Below are 17904 nucleotides of genomic sequence, written 5' to 3' on the forward strand. Positions count from 1 at the left end.
GCCTACGTCTCCTGTGAGACCAGGAAAAGGGGAGAGTGGTGCTGCAGCCAGGATCGTGAGAGGAGGCAGGTAAGTGTCCAGGGATTGGGGGGGAGGAGGAGAACAAGTAGCGGGGAGTTTTTAACCTTAATGCAGAAAATTCATTAAGGTAAACAAAAAAAAATGTGACTTTAGAACCACTCTAATCCTTCCTTTTGAGGTCTTCAAGATAGGAGATAGTAGGATATATTCAATCAACGCAGCTTATGTACAGATATTTAATCAATGCAGCTTATGTACAGATATTCGATTAACTCAGCTTATGTACAGCGTATGTACAGAACAAGTAGTGGGGAGTTTTTTTTACCTTAATGCAGAAAATGCATTAAGGTAAAAAAAAACTTTTTGACTTTAGAACCACTTTAATCCTTCCTTTTGAGGTCCTCAAGATAGGAGATAGTAGGAGATATTCAATAAACGCGGCTTATGTACAGGGTTGATGTTGTCTCACGATTTCTGACAGCTGACAAATTAAGTAGACAACCAGTATTTCTACTGGAGTTGCACCTATTCTGGCTAAAATGAGAATCACAATTTTTTTGCTTAGAAGATAGATCACAATTCTCTCACGATTCTTGCGGTGTAACATCATCTTTCACAATAAAACAAAAAAATTGGGCTAACTTTACTGTTTCGTTTTTTTTTTTTTTAATTATTCATTAAAGTGTATTTTTTCCCAAAAAATTGCGTTTGAAAGACCGCTGGACAAATACAGTGTGACATAATATTGCAGCAATTGACATTTCATTCCCTAGGGTCTCTGCTAAAATATATATAATGTTTGGGGGTTCCAAGTAATTGTCTAGCAAAAAATATTGATTTCAACTTAAGAAACAAGTGTCAGAAAAAGATTAAAACTTTAAGTGGTTAAACTTCCTGCATTTACACATTGTTAAAAACGTCACCAACTGCCTGGATTTTTTCTTTACACAGAAGTTTATACCTTTGATCTAAGAAGGAAGAGTTAGTTACAATGTTTCATGTTAAAAACTTGGCAGACTGCCCCGATGTATTCTTTTGACAGCTGAGTGAGCAGATAAGTCTCTCCACTTGTTATATGAAAGAATCAGCAAACTCTGCAATAGAGATCGTCAGGGGGGTTGAATCGAGATCGCGATTTTTTAACTATTAATTGTGCAGCTCTAATTTCTACCATGAAAATATATAACATACAAGTGTTATTGGCGGCAGAGGTAAAACCCACAGTGATGGAGGCATGTTTTTACTTCATATTTGTGATCAAATCAGCTTTATTAAAAATGGGCACTGTCAGGATAAAACTGGCATATATTAGGTGAGTCTGGTTTTGGATTTAGAGCCAGGAATGTTTAAAAAGGTTTATATTTATTGACTATTTTCATTAATCCTGTAGATGGAGAGGAACTAAAGAAAGAACTTAAACGTATGCAGGATATTAGCAGCACCTCTATAAGCAGGCTATATACATTTGAGGAAAAAGTTGGGAAGCTGGAATCTGACTTATCAGGGGAAAAAGAACTATGGAGAACCAGATACCAAGAGCTTTTTGAAGAGCAACAAGCACTGAAGGAACAGGTAAAACTATCAGGAACTTAAAAAACATGGCATTACTATGCTACAAATTTTGGAATATGTTTACTTACACAGTTGCTGTCCCCCTATTTCTTTACCAGTTACATTTTTAATGTTTAATAAGTCATTCCTATTCATTCCCTGATTTTTTTATTTGCTAAATAAAGTGAACATTTAGCAAAAACACTTTTTTGGTTGGGATAATATTGGGGAAGATTAGAACCCGAGTCAAGTTGTTATGTCACAATAGTCTCTGACTGGGGCACCTGTTCTGCTGACAACTGTGTAAGACGAGATTCCCCTAACTATGTAGCGATTTTCTTTCTTTCCTCCATCTCCAGGGCAGGTAGTGAAGGGAAATTTGCACAACAGGACACAGAATGCTTTACAGCGGTATATAAACTGACAGGAGGTTTTACCCTATTCTATCCAAAAAGTAAAAATAGAAAACATTTTGGCTATTCAAACACTTTAAAAATGGGTAGTGTTCATAGGAAATGTAGTAAAATAATATTATTGTTTTTTCATTTTTATTTTTTATTTACTGAACCATACATTTAGTGCAGATATCCAAGTTATTTATATAATGAATATTTAAATAATCGTGTGTGAATAATTCAATCATTGTGTGTTCGGCCATCAGGAGGAATACACTCACCGGCCACTTTATTAGGTACATCTTGCTAGTACCGGGTTTGAACCCTTTTTGCCTTCAGAAATGCCTTAATTCTTCATGGCATAGATTCAACAAGGTCCATATTGACATGATAGCATCACCCAGTTGCTGCAGATTTGTCAGCTGCACTTCCATGATGCAAATCTCACATTCCACCACATCCCAAAGGTGCTCTATTGGATGGAGATCTGGTGACTGTGGAGGCCATTGGAGTACAGTGACCTCATTGTCATGTTCAAGAAATCAATGGTGAGATGATTTGAGCTTTGTGACATTGTGCATTATACTGCTGAAGTAGCCATCAGAAGATGAGTTGGGTACACTGTAGTCATAAAGGGATGGACATGGTCAACAACAATACTTGGGTAGGCCGGCGGTGTTTAAACCATGCTCAATTGGTACTAAGGGGCCCAAAGTGTGCCAAGAAAATACCCCTCATACCATTACACCACCACCACCATCCTGAACTCTTAATACAGGGCATGATGGATCCATGCTTTCATGTTTTTTACGCCAAATTCTGACCCTACCATCTGAATGTCGCAGCTGAAATCGAGACTCAACATACCAGGCAACATTTTTCCAATCTTCTATTGTCCAATTTTTGTAAAACTGTGCGAATTGTAGCCTAGTTTCCTGTTTTTAGCTGACAAGAGTGGCACCCTGTGTGGTCTTCTGCTGCTGTAGCCCATCTGCTTTAAGGCTCGATGTGTTGTGTATTCAGAGATGGTTCTGCATACCTTGGTTTTAACAAATGTTTTTTTGAGTCACTGTTGTCTTTCTATCATCTTGATCCAGTCTGTCCATTCTCCTCTGACCTCTGACATCAACCAGGCATTTTTGTCCACACAACTGCCACTCACTGGATATTTCCTCTTTTTCGGGACATTCTCTGTAAACCCTAGAGATGGTTGTGCGTGAAAGTCGCAGTAGATCATCCATTTTTTAAATACTCAGACCAGCCCGTCTGGCACCAACAACCATACCACGTTCAAAGTCACTTAACTCTCCTTTCTTCCCCATTCTGATGCTCAGTTTGAACTTCAGCAAGTTGTCTTCACCACGTCTAGATGCCTAAATGCATTGAGTTTCTGCCATGTGATTGGTTGATTAGCAATTTGTGTTACCAAGCAATTGAACAGGTGTACCTAATAAAGTGGCCGGTGAGTGAACATATAAAAACAGAGTGTGACCTGACATAGCCACTCCATCCCTAATTACATGTATTTGCAGAGAGAAACTTGTCATGGGACTTTGAATGAGACATGTCACAAATGAAAAAGTACAACGTAAATCGCATAGAAGGGTACGTAAGTAAAAAAAATATTTTAGAAGCTGAAACATTTCATTATCTCAAGGTACAAAATACAATTGGTATATGAACAGATGGGAGGACACACCCGATCCACACTGAATCTGAAAGTTTAAATGTACACATATAAAAAGTGTAATGAGTAAATGTGACAAAGTGCTTGTATCTGTGTCCTGCCCCAAGTGGATAAATCCCAAATGAAAAAATGCCCCACTGCATAAATTTGAGATATCAGGGGTGATAACCCCTGAAATGGGTGTATATTAGTAAAATCAGCAATGTGAAAAACAGAAGTGAACAAGTGCCCAATAATACATGCAAAGAGGGGGAAAATAAATAAATAAATAAAATAATATGTGAACAAAAAATTCTACAACAAAAACTTACCGGTGTAGGGTGATTGCCTGAGTGAACAAAAATCAAAGTGTCTCTGCAGTGGAGACATGGGAATTGAAATGCTGGATGTTGGACGCTATAAATACCCAAGATGGTGGGCGGGTCCCCGCTAACATCATGCAAGCACCAATGGGGAGAAAGGAAGGCAGAATGGTAAATCACAAAACCTGTGCAAACACCGGAAGTGAGTCAACCACCGCCCTAACCCTGGCGCTAGATGGAAGAACAAACGCCCTTGCTTCGCGGCGTCAAATGTTGCTGCAAGCGGGGCATGCGCATGACGCCGATGCGTGGGAGGACATCCCACGCTCACATCCCGAGATAGGGACGGAGAGGGGAGGTACTGCCAGGCATTGCAGCCCCAGAAACCAACAGAGGATGACACCCTCCACCCCCTGGATGAATCAGAGCTGGTAAATGTAAAACCAAAAAATGGCCAACCATGAAATGTAATATGATATAATGAGAAATTAAGTCATAACTGTTCATATAAATAAATATAAAATGTATTTTTATAAAAATAAAATAGTGGTCACTAGAGACCGGGGTGACACCCCACGTCTCTGGTGTAGACACCCCAGTCCCTAGTCCCTAGTGATTTGACATACCTCTATTTTTATTTTGTATATATACATATATAGTTTTTACATGTATTTATATGAACGGTTATGGTTTCATTTCCCATTATATCATATTAAAATATTTTATGGTTGGCCATTTTTTGGTTTTACATTTACCAGCTCTGATTCATCCAGGGGGCGGAGGCTGCCATCCTTTCTTGGTTTCTGGGGCTGCGATGCCTGTCAGTACCTCCCCTCTCCCTATCTCGGGATGCGGGCGGGGGTGTCCTCCCACACATCGGCGTCATGCACATGCCCCGCTTGCGGCTACATTTGACACCGTGATGCAAGGGCGTTTGTTCTAGCATCTAGTGCCGGGGTTAGGGCGGTGGTGGACTCACTTCCGGTGTTCGCACGGGTTTTGTGATTTACCATTCTGCCTTCCTTTCTTGGGTAATTATAGTGTCCAACGTCCAGTATTTCAATTCCCATGTCTCCACTGCAGAGACACTTTGATTTTTGTTCACTCAGACAATCACCCTACACCAGTAAGTTTTTGTTGAAGAATTTTTGGTTCACATAATATTTTATTTATTTATTTTTCCCCTCTTTGCATTTATTATTGGGCACTTGTTCACTTCTGTTTTTTACATTGCTGATTTTACTAAAAAAAAACCCATTTCAGGGGTTATCACCCCCAATATCTCATATTTATGCAGTGGGGCATTTTTTCATTTGGGATTTATCCACTTGGGGCAGGACACATTTTCAGATACAAGCACTTTGTCACATTTACTCATTACACTTTTTATATGTGTACATTTATACTTTCAGATTCAGTGTGGATCGGGTGTGTCCTCCCACCTTCCCGTCACATTATCACTTAATGGTTATCTGGATCGTTGCATTGCTGCACCCTTGCTTTGGGTGGGGAGCCCCCGCCTCAGCCCTGGACCTAGCAATGTATCCGGTGTCCTCCGTTTCCCCTAATCAGTGGCTGGGCCGGCTTTCTGAGCTGGCATGTGAGTGTGGAATTCCTTGCCCCTTTTTTTTTCTAAAATTAAGTAACTTTTTACCAATACACTATTTTTCATTTAGCTCTATATCTATTTGTGGCATTGTACTCCTGACGAGTGGACAAATCCACGAAACGTGTGTAGAGTTTACATCATGCCCTCAATCTTTCGATTTCCATAAAAAACACTCATCATGTACCGAAGGTTGCAAACATCATTATGTATTTATCTCTATGAATTAAGCTTTATTTGTTATATATCATATGTCAGCTAAGAATGGCCTTTTTGGGATCTGTTCTTATACCAATTGTATTTTGTACCTTGAGATAATGAAATGTTTCAGCTTGTAAAATAAATATTTTTACTTATGTACCCTTCTATGCGATTTACATTGTTACTTTTTCACTTGTGACATGTCTCATTCAAAGTCCCATAACAAGTTTCTCTCTGAAAATAGTGAGTGTACATAGAAAGGCATATGTGTGACTTCAAATAATTATAATTTGAACAGTAGTACAATACACATTGTTAATGTCATGGTTTGAGATGTAGAAAATGTTAAGCATTAAAACAACTCTCTGAAGTATTATTGATTCCAAACAGGATGTCATTTTATGAAAATAATGACAAATGAGGCGAAACCTAAAAGTTGTGGGGGAAGAGCAGGGTTATTAACTATAATAGGTGCCTAAACCCAGGAGTATGCAAGTGAGACTGAAAGAATCTATGAGTGCAAATGTTGCCCTTTTGTGCTACTGCAGTACATTTTATAAACCAAAAGGAAGCAAATTAATAAAATGACATGCACTTTAAAAATGAAACCAAAAAGTGATCAATCTCATGAGATTTTAGTAATGCAATTAACTACTAAAACTTGCAACTAGCCCTAGGCTTAGGCAGCAGGGTAATAGAGGTCACATCAAGACTCCAATTCTACACGTTGTCATCAACTTTTCCTGTTTTTGTTTTCCCTTTTTATCCACCTTCTGTCATTTGTGCAGGTGGTGTGGGGGTGAGAAGAGTCCGTTAGCTTTTTATATTTCAGTAAACACAAAGCAATCTTTCCTTTCTCTCTTTTGGTGGTCTGTTGAGTCAGAACATAGTTTGACATACAAAGCAGCCTGATTTCTGCCTCTAGGGGTGCATTCCAGTATTGGTTTTAAAATGCCCAAGATTATTTTAACTGCTTCAATACTGGGCATTTTCACCCCCTTCCTGCCCAGACCAATTTTCAGCTTTCAGCGCTGTCACACTTTGCATGACAATTGCGCGGTGCAACGCTGTACCCAAATGAAATTTTTATCATTTTTTTGAGACAGATAGAGCTTTCTTTTGGTGGTATTTAATCACCACTGGGTTTTTTTTTTATTTTTTGCTAAAAAAAAAAAAAAAAACGAAAAAAGACTAAAAATTTTGAAAAAAAATGTTTTGTAAATAAGTACGTTTTCTCCTTCACCGATGTGCGCTGATGAGGCTGCAGTGATGGGCACTGATGAGACGGCACTGATGGACACTGATGAGGTGGCACTGATGAGGAGGCACTAATATGCAGGACTGATTAGCACTGATAGGCAGCACTGATAGTTGGCACTGATGGGATCTGATAGGCGGCACTTATGGGCACTGATAGGCTACATGGATAGGCGGCACTGATGGGCGCTGATGGGAGGCACTGATGGGTGGCACTAATGAGCACTGATAGGTACTGATTGGCATCACTGATTGGCATTACTGATGGGCAATTTTGGGGCTGCACTGATTATCAGTGCCCTGATTATCTGTGCAGGTCTCCCCTTTGAGTAAATGCCGCTGATCAGCTCTCCTCTCCTCACACTCTGTCCGCGTGAGGAGAGGAAAGCTGATAATTGGCACTTCCTTGTGTACATGTGATTAGCTGTGATTGGACACAGCTGATCACATGGGTAAAGTGCCACGTCATTGGCTTTTTACCGAGATTGGGAATGTGCGGTGTCCCACAGACACAGAGCGCCACCGATCGCCATGCTGCACGCCGGAGATAGTGGGACAACGTCATATGTCAGAGTTCCAGAACAAGAGAACACCCCGCTCACTGTCATTTGTCTATACGGTGGATGGGAGGTGGTTAAGTAAAGTGTAATATTCACCTCAATGAAACAAAGTATTTTCATCATTTTTAAAGAACCAGAGTGCTGGGATATGAGTTCCATTACAGCACTATAATCCAAGCCCCCTTCTCCTTCTCCTACCCTTATTAAAATGGCCTTACTATCTATCAGTGCATTCATAGCATAATAGGCCTGTGTGTGGCCAATGTTTCCATTAGACAGCTGTGTCTGTATGTACAGTATGTTCATAAGGGATGAGCCAAAAGCTGCTTTATTTGACCAGCAATTTTTTTGTAAATTCTTTATTCAAAGTATTACCAAACAGAGAAGTGTTAATTGCCATAATTAAATCACACACATCATGTATCATGCTACTGTATTTTTTTTAAATCCTTATTCCTGCAGTGCTGTTGTGTGGTCACATGATCTTTCCCTGTTCTTTGGCATCTGCTGGGAAAGATCCTTGAGAGGGGCTTCTAGTACTGTGCTGATGTGTTCTCTCTGTAGTGTGAGTCTGTGTCTGCACAACCCTGATTGGTGTTGCGCTGGTCGCATGACAAAAAAAAACAGTTTCAGAAGAGCAATTCAAAATGAATTATAAATATCAAAAAACTGTTTTGCAAAGCCCTATAAATGTTTTTTGAACATCAAATGTGTATTTTGTGTGCATTAATATGGTGTGGGCAGAGGCAAAGATGATTCGCATTAGCTTTCATTTTGTTCAGATGGCATCTGCATCCAAGGCTTTTTTTTTTATTTTACAGGTATTAGCAATTACATTTGATATATTTAATACTGATGTATATTAAAACTAAGCTTTTTTGTGTGTTTCTTTGTGAATGTAATCAATCAGCATACTAGTAGATTTAAGGAGTTATTCCCGCGCTATCAGATATGGAAATGGCTAAGATTGGAAAAGCCGCATGCACCGATAAGGTGAACACCAGGCCTTTTTGAGTAAATGGTAAAAGTGAGTGGTGCTGCGCTAATCCAAAATAGGTGTAAGTAAATGTGTCAAAAATTCAGTGCAATTTCTTAAAAAATATATGTAAATATAACCACAATAATCAATAAATAAAATGGCTGGAGCAAACGTGGCAAAAAAGGATGGTAGATCTAAAAATTGTGAACGTAGTGAATGTAGCTGCCTGTAACATTGGCTAGTAATAGAAACAATAAACATAAAAAATTCCAAGTAAAAACAACGTGCATCTATAAACCAACAAAGTGTGCAGTGCAAACACAAAAGTGCAATGTGCAACTTTACAAGGTGATGACTAGCTAATATTCATATAATACATATGTAAAACTGACATCAAAAAAGGAAAATGACATAGAAAAAAACGCATGAAAAAAATGCATATAAAAGTCCGTTTAAAAAAGTAGTGACAGCAACGTGCTAGCATGCACACGTTGCAATTAAAGTGCTGAGGTGAGCCACATCCAGTGTTTTCTTCGTGCAAAAAAAACACTCAGGTAGGTAATGGCCCCTTACCTTAGGGTAATAGGGCAAAAGCATGTATCAAGATGGTAATTAGGGCGTCCACCTATAGTCTCCGAAAGACACGTCCCTCACTGTCCTAGATCCAAGGATGGGGTCTCCTCAGGTAGAATGCGGGGGAGGATTGTAGGTGTAGGGAGTAATCGGCAAAAGAAAAGCCAATAGTGTAATCCCGTTTAATGAGTAAATATCTCTTTATTAATAATAATAGGTACTCACATGAAGATAAAAGAACAGTGGTATCAATCCGACGAGCGGCGAGCTCGTATGCCTCTGTTAGTGTATTCAGCCTATCTCGTCCCTACGCGTGACGTCACACCACGTGACTTCATCAGGGGATGAAGTCACATGGTGTGACGTCACACGTAGGGACGAGATAGGCTGAATACACTAACAGAGGCATACGAGCTCGCCGCTCGTCGGATTGATACCACTGTTCTTTTATCTTCATGTGAGTACCTATTATTATTAATAAAGAGATATTTACTCATTAAACGGGATTACACTATTGGCTTTTCTTTTGCCGATTACTCCCTACACCTACAATCCTCCCCCGCATTCTACCTGAGGAGACCCCATCCTTGGATCTAGGACAGTGAGGGACGTGTCTTTCGGAGACTATAGGTGGACGCCCTAATTACCATCTTGATACATGCTTTTGCCCTATTACCCTAAGGTAAGGGGCCATTACCTACCTGAGTGTTTTTTTTGCACGAAGAAAACACTGGATGTGGCTCACCTCAGCACTTTAATTGCAACGTGTGCATGCTAGCACGTTGCTGTCACTACTTTTTTAAACGGACTTTTATATGCATTTTTTTCATGCGTTTTTTTCTATGTCATTTTCCTTTTTTGATGTCAGTTTTACATATGTATTATATGAATATTAGCTAGTCATCACCTTGTAAAGTTGCACATTGCACTTTTGTGTTTGCACTGCACACTTTGTTGGTTTATAGATGCACGTTGTTTTTACTTGGAATTTTTTATGTTTATTGTTTCTATTACTAGCCAATGTTACAGGCAGCTACATTCACTACGTTCACAATTTTTAGATCTACCATCCTTTTTTGCCACGTTTGCTCCAGCCATTTTATTTATTGATTATTGTGGTTATATTTACATATATTTTTTAAGAAATCAGCATACTATATTCTGCCCTATACTGTTTAGAAATAGAGAACATGGAATAGGAGGGAGTGAGAGGAATGTAATTAAGTGGCATAGAATAGATTTGTGTAGGTTTTAGGAGGGATGGTGTAAAAGATAAAAGGCAAGATCACTGAGGAGTGTAAAGTCTATTAATTTATGTGCTACTTTTCTAACTTTGGTCCAAAAGGATTGTATGTGTGGACAGGACCAAAAAATATGTAGGAGCAAGCCCCCCATTCACTTTAGGAGGAGAGAGAAGTTCTTGGTGAATTCTATGTTTTTGGAAGACCGGACAAATTTGGAAAATCCACATTAACCAGTTTGAGAAAAGCGATGGGTATCACATAGGGAAGGGCCGATAAGAGGTGCAGGAATTTTGGGAAGATAGACATTTTAATAATTTTGCACCTTCCAAACCAAGAAAACTCTTTATTGTTGAAGGAAAGGCTATGAAAATGGAGGTTGGTTGGGTCAATATCTGGTTAACCAGATATCTATTTCTGTGACTTTAGTTTGGCTTAAAACTGGAGTATAGGCTGTTGGAAAGTTTGCTGTTTAACTTAAAGTGGTTCTAAAGCCTAAACATATTTTACCTGCATAAAGGTAGAAAATGTTTAGGTATCAGTATCGCCCCTCACCCTCCCTAAGATTTTCTTAACTTGATCCAGCGCTGTTCCCATCTACAGCTGCTCTGTCTTTTCTCTCCATTCTCACAAGCTTTGCTGAGGCAGCAGGAGCCATCGACTCTCACTGCTGTAAGTCGAATTCCTGTGACGAGGGACCTGGGGATGGGGCGAGCCATATTGTCTGTGTCTATAAATGCAGGCAATATGGCTTGGGATCAAGGCCTGCATTAATGCCCCCATAGCAAGCCGCTTGCTATGGGGGCACTTGCAGAAAAGGAGGAGCCAGGAGCGCTGACTGGGGACCCAAGAAAAGGAGGTTCAGGGCCGCTCTGTGCAATACCATTGTTTGTTATTTATGAAAAAAAAATTCCTTTACAATCACTTTAGGCTAAAATCAGTTTCTTTATTGTTGGAATAGCAAGTTATAAAAAGGGGTTCTAAACACGGTCACTAAATATATGGAACATTATATTAGTCTGTCATTATAAATACAAACATGTTAGTAAATGATATTCAGGTATTCTTTCTTTTTTTTTTTTTTTTACTGTTTTGCCTATTTTTCTATGGTTTGACACTTGAATCTTTTTCAGTACTTGTGTGTTGCCTAATGCAAAAATGGGATATAATTGCATGTGTGTATGTTTTTCACAGCAGGAAAGATGCAACCTGACAGAGAGTACAAAATGTGAGAATCCAGGGCAGCCATCATTTGATAATACTGATGGAATTGTAGAAACAAGCATAAATGGTGATGATGTGTTGCGAAGGCGGTTAGGTAAGAACATTCATGTTTCTTTTGATACTGCTTGTTCTTCATGTCTCACTTCAGGACAAGAAACAAAGAACTGACTATGGGAGTTATTTACATAAGGCAAATCCACTTGGAAGTGCAGTCGCTCTAAATCTTAGGGGTAGATCTGAAATGAGCGGAAGCTCTGCTGATTTTATCATCCAATCATGTGCAAGCTAAAATGCTGTTTTTTATTTTCCTTGCATATCCCCCTCGGATCTACAGCGACTTAACTTCCAAGTGTGCTTTCAGTGCAAAGTGGATTTTCCTTTAGTAAATAACCCCCTATGTGTGAACAGTGTGCAATAGGAAGAGGTTATCAATAGAAATGTATGCAAGAAAGAATGAGGTATATATATTAAGATAAAACTATCATCTTTTCGCTTGGAGCAACAGCAAGCACATGTTTCCTTTATAGCAGCTAAAATACTATATCCTCAGTAGTACATCCATAAAAAATTCAGAAAAAGTTCATATAAAACTGAATATGGGAATAGACTAGACTTCAAGAAATGACAGAGAGAAGGAAAGCGTTACTAGATCTACTGATTACCAACAATACAGACCTGATCACGGGTGTGGAAATACGGGGCAATTTAGGAAACAGCGATCACAGATCAATTAGTTTTAGTAGAAATCACACAAATAGGAAACATAAGGGGAATATAAAGACACTGAATTTCAAAAGACCAAACTTCCCTAAACTATGATCCTTGCTAGAAGATAATAATTGTGATAAAATCTTACGAACAAAGAACACGGAGGAAAAATTGGTATGCTTTAGGAGCATATTAAATAAGGGTTTAGCCAGTGCATCCCAATGGGAAATAAATTAAAAAGAGCTAATAAAAGTCCTGGGTGGCTTTACTCCAATGTAAAAATGCCTATAAAGGCAAAGGAGAAGGCCTTCAAAAAATACAAGGCTGAGGGTTCATCATCAGCATTCCAACTTTACAAAGAATGCAACAAGAAATGTAAGTGTGCAATCAGGGCGGCTAAGATAGAACACGAAAGGCACATAGGGGATGAGTGTAAAAAAGGGGACAGAATTAGAAATAAACTTGAAAAACTTAACATTAATAAGTCACTGGGACCAGATGGCTTGCACCCGAGGGTCCTTATGGAACTCCGTCAAGTAATTACCAGACCATTGTTCCTAATTTTTACGAACAGTCTACTGACTGGAATGGTACCAGATCATTGGAGAAAAGCCAATGTAGCACCAATATTTAAAAAAGGGTCAAGATACATCCCTGGGAATTACAGACCAGTTAGCCTAACATCAATTGTATGCAAGCTCTTGGAGGGGATGATAAGGGATTATATACAAGAATTTAGTAATGACAACGTATCATTAGCAGTAATCAGCATGGGTTCATGAAGAATCATTCTTGCCAAACCAGTCTATTAGCCTTCTATGAGGAAGTGAGCTGCCATCTAGATAAAGGAAGGCCCGTAGACGTGGTGTATCTGGATTTTGGAAAAGCATTTGATACAGTTCCCCATAAACGTTTACTGTACAAAGTAAGGTCCATTGGCATGGACCATAGGGTGAGTACATGGATTGAAAAGTGGCTACAGGGGCGAGTTCAGAGGGTAGTGATAAATGGGGAGTACTTGGAATGGTCCAGGGTGGAAAGTGGGGTCGCCCAGGGTTCTGTCCAGGGACCAATCCTATTTAATTTATTCATAAACGACCTGGAGGATGGGACAAACAGCTCAATCTCTGTATTTGCGGATGATACTAAGCTAAGCAGGGCAATAACTTCTCTGCAGGATGTGGAAACCTTGCAAGAAGGTTGGAACAAATTAATGGGGTGGACAAATACATGGCAAATGAGGTTTAATGTAGAAAAATGTAAAATAATGCATTTGGGTGTCAAAAATATGAATGCAATCTACTCACTAGGGGGGGGGGACCTCTGGGGAATCAAGGTTTGGCTTCTGTGTTTACAAGTGACAGTTTGTCTCCCAACGGCTCCCACAGATCTGATCACCTGAGCAGCTCCCGTTGAGTGCAGGATGGGGACAAGAGAGATACAGGTACCCAGGGAACAGTGCAGATGCCGACACCCCAACTGGATAAGAGAGGCGGAGGCACCTACAGCGTGCAGGGAGGTACTAGATTTGTCTGGGTGCTTCAGCTTTTTACAGCAACAAAAGTAAGACATCTGGAAGATGGTGGAGCTTTCAAAGAGAAGGGGGAGAAGATGGGGGCAGTGAAGGGGAGATTGCATACAGAGATCAGAACTGAAGAGGGGTGAAAGTGAGATATGGATGGAGATGCAGAAATAAGCAGCTGTGGAAGAAGGCTGAACTCTGCACTCTGTATGCAGCACACCCCTGAACTTTACACTATCTATGTACACAGCACACCACTGAACTTTGCACTCTGTGTGTAACCCCCCCCTCAACTATGCACCCCACTGTTGGTTAAATCTGACCACACCCACTATTTGATGCAGTTTGCAGGGTGTGTATCAGGCGGGAGGGGGGGTCAAGTTTGAGTTCCTGCGCCTATTTTTGAGAAAAAAAAGCCCTGCTAATAATCCTATAACCATCCTCTAGCTGACCTAATTGCAGTAAACCACATAAGTCACTCCTATGCAGCCAACAGTGCCACTTGGCCTCTTGATCAAATCCAACCACAATAGCTCCTAATAAAGTCTAAAATGGCGCCAAGCCATCAGTTGGATGCCACAAAGCGGCACGAGCGGCCAATGATGCCATCATCCGGCTCCATCTTCCCACTATGTCACATTCCTGCCGAGCAGAAACAAACCACTCATTGCCCGTCCGAAGGCTGAATCACTTATCACTCATCTAAATCACTCATCACTCAGATGCTCCCCCAGCCATGCATGCGCACCGACCAGCTCAGCCACCAACTGCACACATTCAACTAAGGCTGGGAAAGCCAACACCAAACCACAAAGCTCCGCCCTGCAAAAGAGAGCCAGAATACCTCCACCTCTTCACCTCCATGAACAGACATAACACACACACACGTGTGTGTGTGCGCAGTTGGTGGCTGGGCTGGCCGGTGCACATGCGCGGTTGGGGGAGCAGCTAGGATGTGATATCAGCCATTGGGTGAGCAGAAGGAGTGAGCATAGCCAGCTAGGTACAGTGAGTATTTTATTTGCAAGTGTAGCACTACCCCTGCAAGGGCTGCTGGGAACTGGCTCCCCTATTCCTGCACAACCAGGCAACAAGCATTTTCAACTTGCATTCAGACACAAGAAATCAGTCCATGGGCTTGTGTTTGTTGTTTTATTGGGGAAAACAACCTGGCTAGCGTATAGGGATTATGGGATGCCCAATTTGACTTGAAGAACAACAGATGAGTACAACTTTCTTCCTATGTACAGAGAAAAAATACTAAACTGTTCTCCTTGCTAGAAACACCCAATGAATGATTTACTAAAACTGGAGAGTGCAAAATGTGGTGCAGCTGTGTATGGTAGCCAATCAGCTTCTAACTTCAGCTTGTTCAATTAAGCCTTATCAAAAAAACCTGGAATCTGACTGGTTTCTATGCAGAGCTGCACCAGATTTTGCATGCTCCAGTTTTAGTAAATCAACCCCCAGTCTCTTGGATCAGTGGCAAAGTCCCTTACGGGCCAGGAGCTCTCAGCCCCTTTGGAAAGAATATTAAAAAGCTGCATGCAGGAGTATGTCCTCTCCTCTTGTGGAACTGCTCCCAACTTCACCGCTTGTAGAAACTACCAGCCCTCTTGGCTGCTTGTCTAGCAGCCCACCCAGCTGCTCTAAAGATCTCCCGGGACAAGGCATAAAGGGTTAAGCACAGTGCTGTCCCTTGAAAGTTTGCTATATGTAGCGCTCTCTCTCCTTGTGAATCCCTGGATATGCTGATGTACGTACTTACTCTGCCCTCTTTGCTCCCACTGCTCTCAGGCTAGACTCCTGTTTAAACATTGATGCTGAATAGATCTTCCTGCCCAAGCCCAGGTTTAGCCTGTAGGCAACCCCCTCCACACACACACACCTGACTCAGCCACCCTGCCAAAGCATTCTGCCTGAGGATTGGCCAAGTTCCCTCAAGTATGCAGATCAGTCCTCCTGGCTTCTGCCCCTAACTTCTAGAAATGTCTCCAAACTGCCAGACCCAGGGGGGAGGTACCAGAGACCTGCCTCTGTGAGTCATCCAGCCTGACCTGCAGTAAACCCTGATTAAATTTCAGACTCACAAGCTAACCGTGAGTTATAACTTAAATTTCCCTGCACTAATCTAGTAGCACACTAGAGGGTACTGCACAAGATTACCAGAACCTCAGTAAAAAAAAAATATTGACCTCTGCAGTGCCCCCCACACACACTGCTAAGGGAAAATGCTAATGTTTGTACGTGAGAACAGAAGAAGCAGTTATACTTACCTTATTGTTCACCAGAGTCGTGCCAATGGTGGATGCCACTCATTTTTGTCACCCCCCCATGCAGCAAAGATGGCTGCCTCAGTCATGCTCTGCTTCACTGACTATAAGGTAGGTTGTTGCCAATACAATAACATGACCTCTAGGCCTGTATTGGATTGAAGTATTGGATTTATTACACTCAGTACCTCTGAAGTGTCTAGTGACAATATATAGTTGAGCTGATTCTCTGGAAAGCCTCATTACGTGTTTACTAGAATGTTGTTGTGGATGAAAAAACCTGGCAGGGGGGACAACTAAGAAACACCTGCAGTTTTCCCACATTGTATATGTCCCAATGTCTACAACATGGTAGAAACAGAGAAACTATTTGAAAAAGTAACCTGTAGTTATTAACTGTAATGGTACCTAAATTACAGAACGGCAAACAATAACAGCGCTCCAATTACTTCGGTAAAACATTTTGTGCTATTGTTATGCTTTTGTTACAAAGACATCTTTTATTCTGCCCTACATGAAATCATTTGGCTTCAGTCACCTTCGCTTATATTGTACACTTCTCTAGATCGTATCATATAATAATAAAGGCTTCCTTTGTATGATGTCTCTGTCTGTCTACTTCTGTGCTATTACCTTTTTGTATATTAAATTGTTTTGTGTCATGAAAGCAGAAAAGATCATGTGTTTTAGGTGTAGAGAATAACTATAACAATATAACATTTAGGGTCCAAAAAAGATTTACAGTGGGCTGCAAAGGTTAACTCTTCATTTTGCCTAGGGAGTGAGGAATAAGGTGTTTTACTTACCTTATTCATCTCTTCCCTGGCCCCAGGTACTCTCCTCCTCTGTCTGACACTCCAAAAACTGAAAATTGTATCAAATACTTACTGTAATTTTCCTTTCTTGACACCAAACCATGGCAGCATACTAGTGATAGATCTCCACCTCTTGACCACTCACTCAGGACCAGCAAATAGCATAAATTAAAGGCCTAGTTAGGCCCCACCCCATTTTTGTCATTAGCTACATCCCGAAACGTACAAGGGTGGGACTGCATGCTGCCATGGTTTGGCATCAGGAAAGCAAAATTACGGTAAGTATTTGATACAATTTTCCGTTTTCCTGACGCCACCATGGCAGCATACTAGTGATAAATAACTAGTTGACAGGGTGGGTTCTACTTGCCAAATCAATCTTGAATTAGGATAGGATAGAAGACTGAATAGTCCTTCCTCCAAAGTCCACTGTTGACAAGGCACCCATGTCTACTCTGTAACACTTAAACAGGTATGCAGTGATGATCAGGATACCTCTATATAGATGGATTCCACAGATGCTCTCAAATGGGCTGCCCATGAGGCTGCAATCACTCTGATACATTGCGCAGTCACCGTTGATGGAGGCTCTCAGCCCCTCACTCCTCATGCACAGCCAAGCCTGCCAGAATCAAGGCAGTAGCTACTTTTCCCTGGTGATTCCCAGCTGGAACGACGAAAGGCTGAATAGATGATCTAAAAGGAACAACTGTGGACAGTTACTTCCTCAATGTTCCGAACACGTCCACGTGACTTTCCTGTGTGATCTTCTGAAAAGTTAGGTAATGCTCAGACATCTGTTAAATGTAGGGCCGTCGCTCTCCTTGGTATGAAGTGACCTACAGTACACAACTCTACTCTTTCTGGGAAGAAAGCACTATGTTTTTCTGCAGCTCCAAGAGTCTGAATCTTGGACATCCCTCTGGTTAAGGATATTGCGATAGATAATGCTCTGTAGGTAATGTCCCAAGCCAAACACTGCCCTGTCG

General features: G+C 40.8%; 1 protein-coding gene across 4 annotated transcripts in view; it reads left to right on the top strand.

Moving 5' to 3' along the window:
- The window catches only part of LOC141128315 (uncharacterized), a 162043-nt gene that overhangs the window by 61780 nt on the left and 82359 nt on the right, over positions 1-17904 (top strand). For 3 of the 4 annotated variants that reach the window (XM_073615528.1, XM_073615531.1, XM_073615529.1), the window contains 2 exons: positions 1412-1593; positions 11568-11691. In XM_073615528.1, the coding sequence (XP_073471629.1) occupies positions 1412-1593; positions 11568-11691 (306 nt within the window). The remainder of the gene's footprint in view (positions 1-1411; positions 1594-11567; positions 11692-17904) is intronic. The other variant, XM_073615530.1, reaches the window with a different exon arrangement.

This window comes from Aquarana catesbeiana, linkage group LG02 (genome assembly GCF_042186555.1).
Source record: "Aquarana catesbeiana isolate 2022-GZ linkage group LG02, ASM4218655v1, whole genome shotgun sequence".
Lineage (NCBI taxonomy): Eukaryota > Metazoa > Chordata > Amphibia > Anura > Ranidae > Aquarana > Aquarana catesbeiana.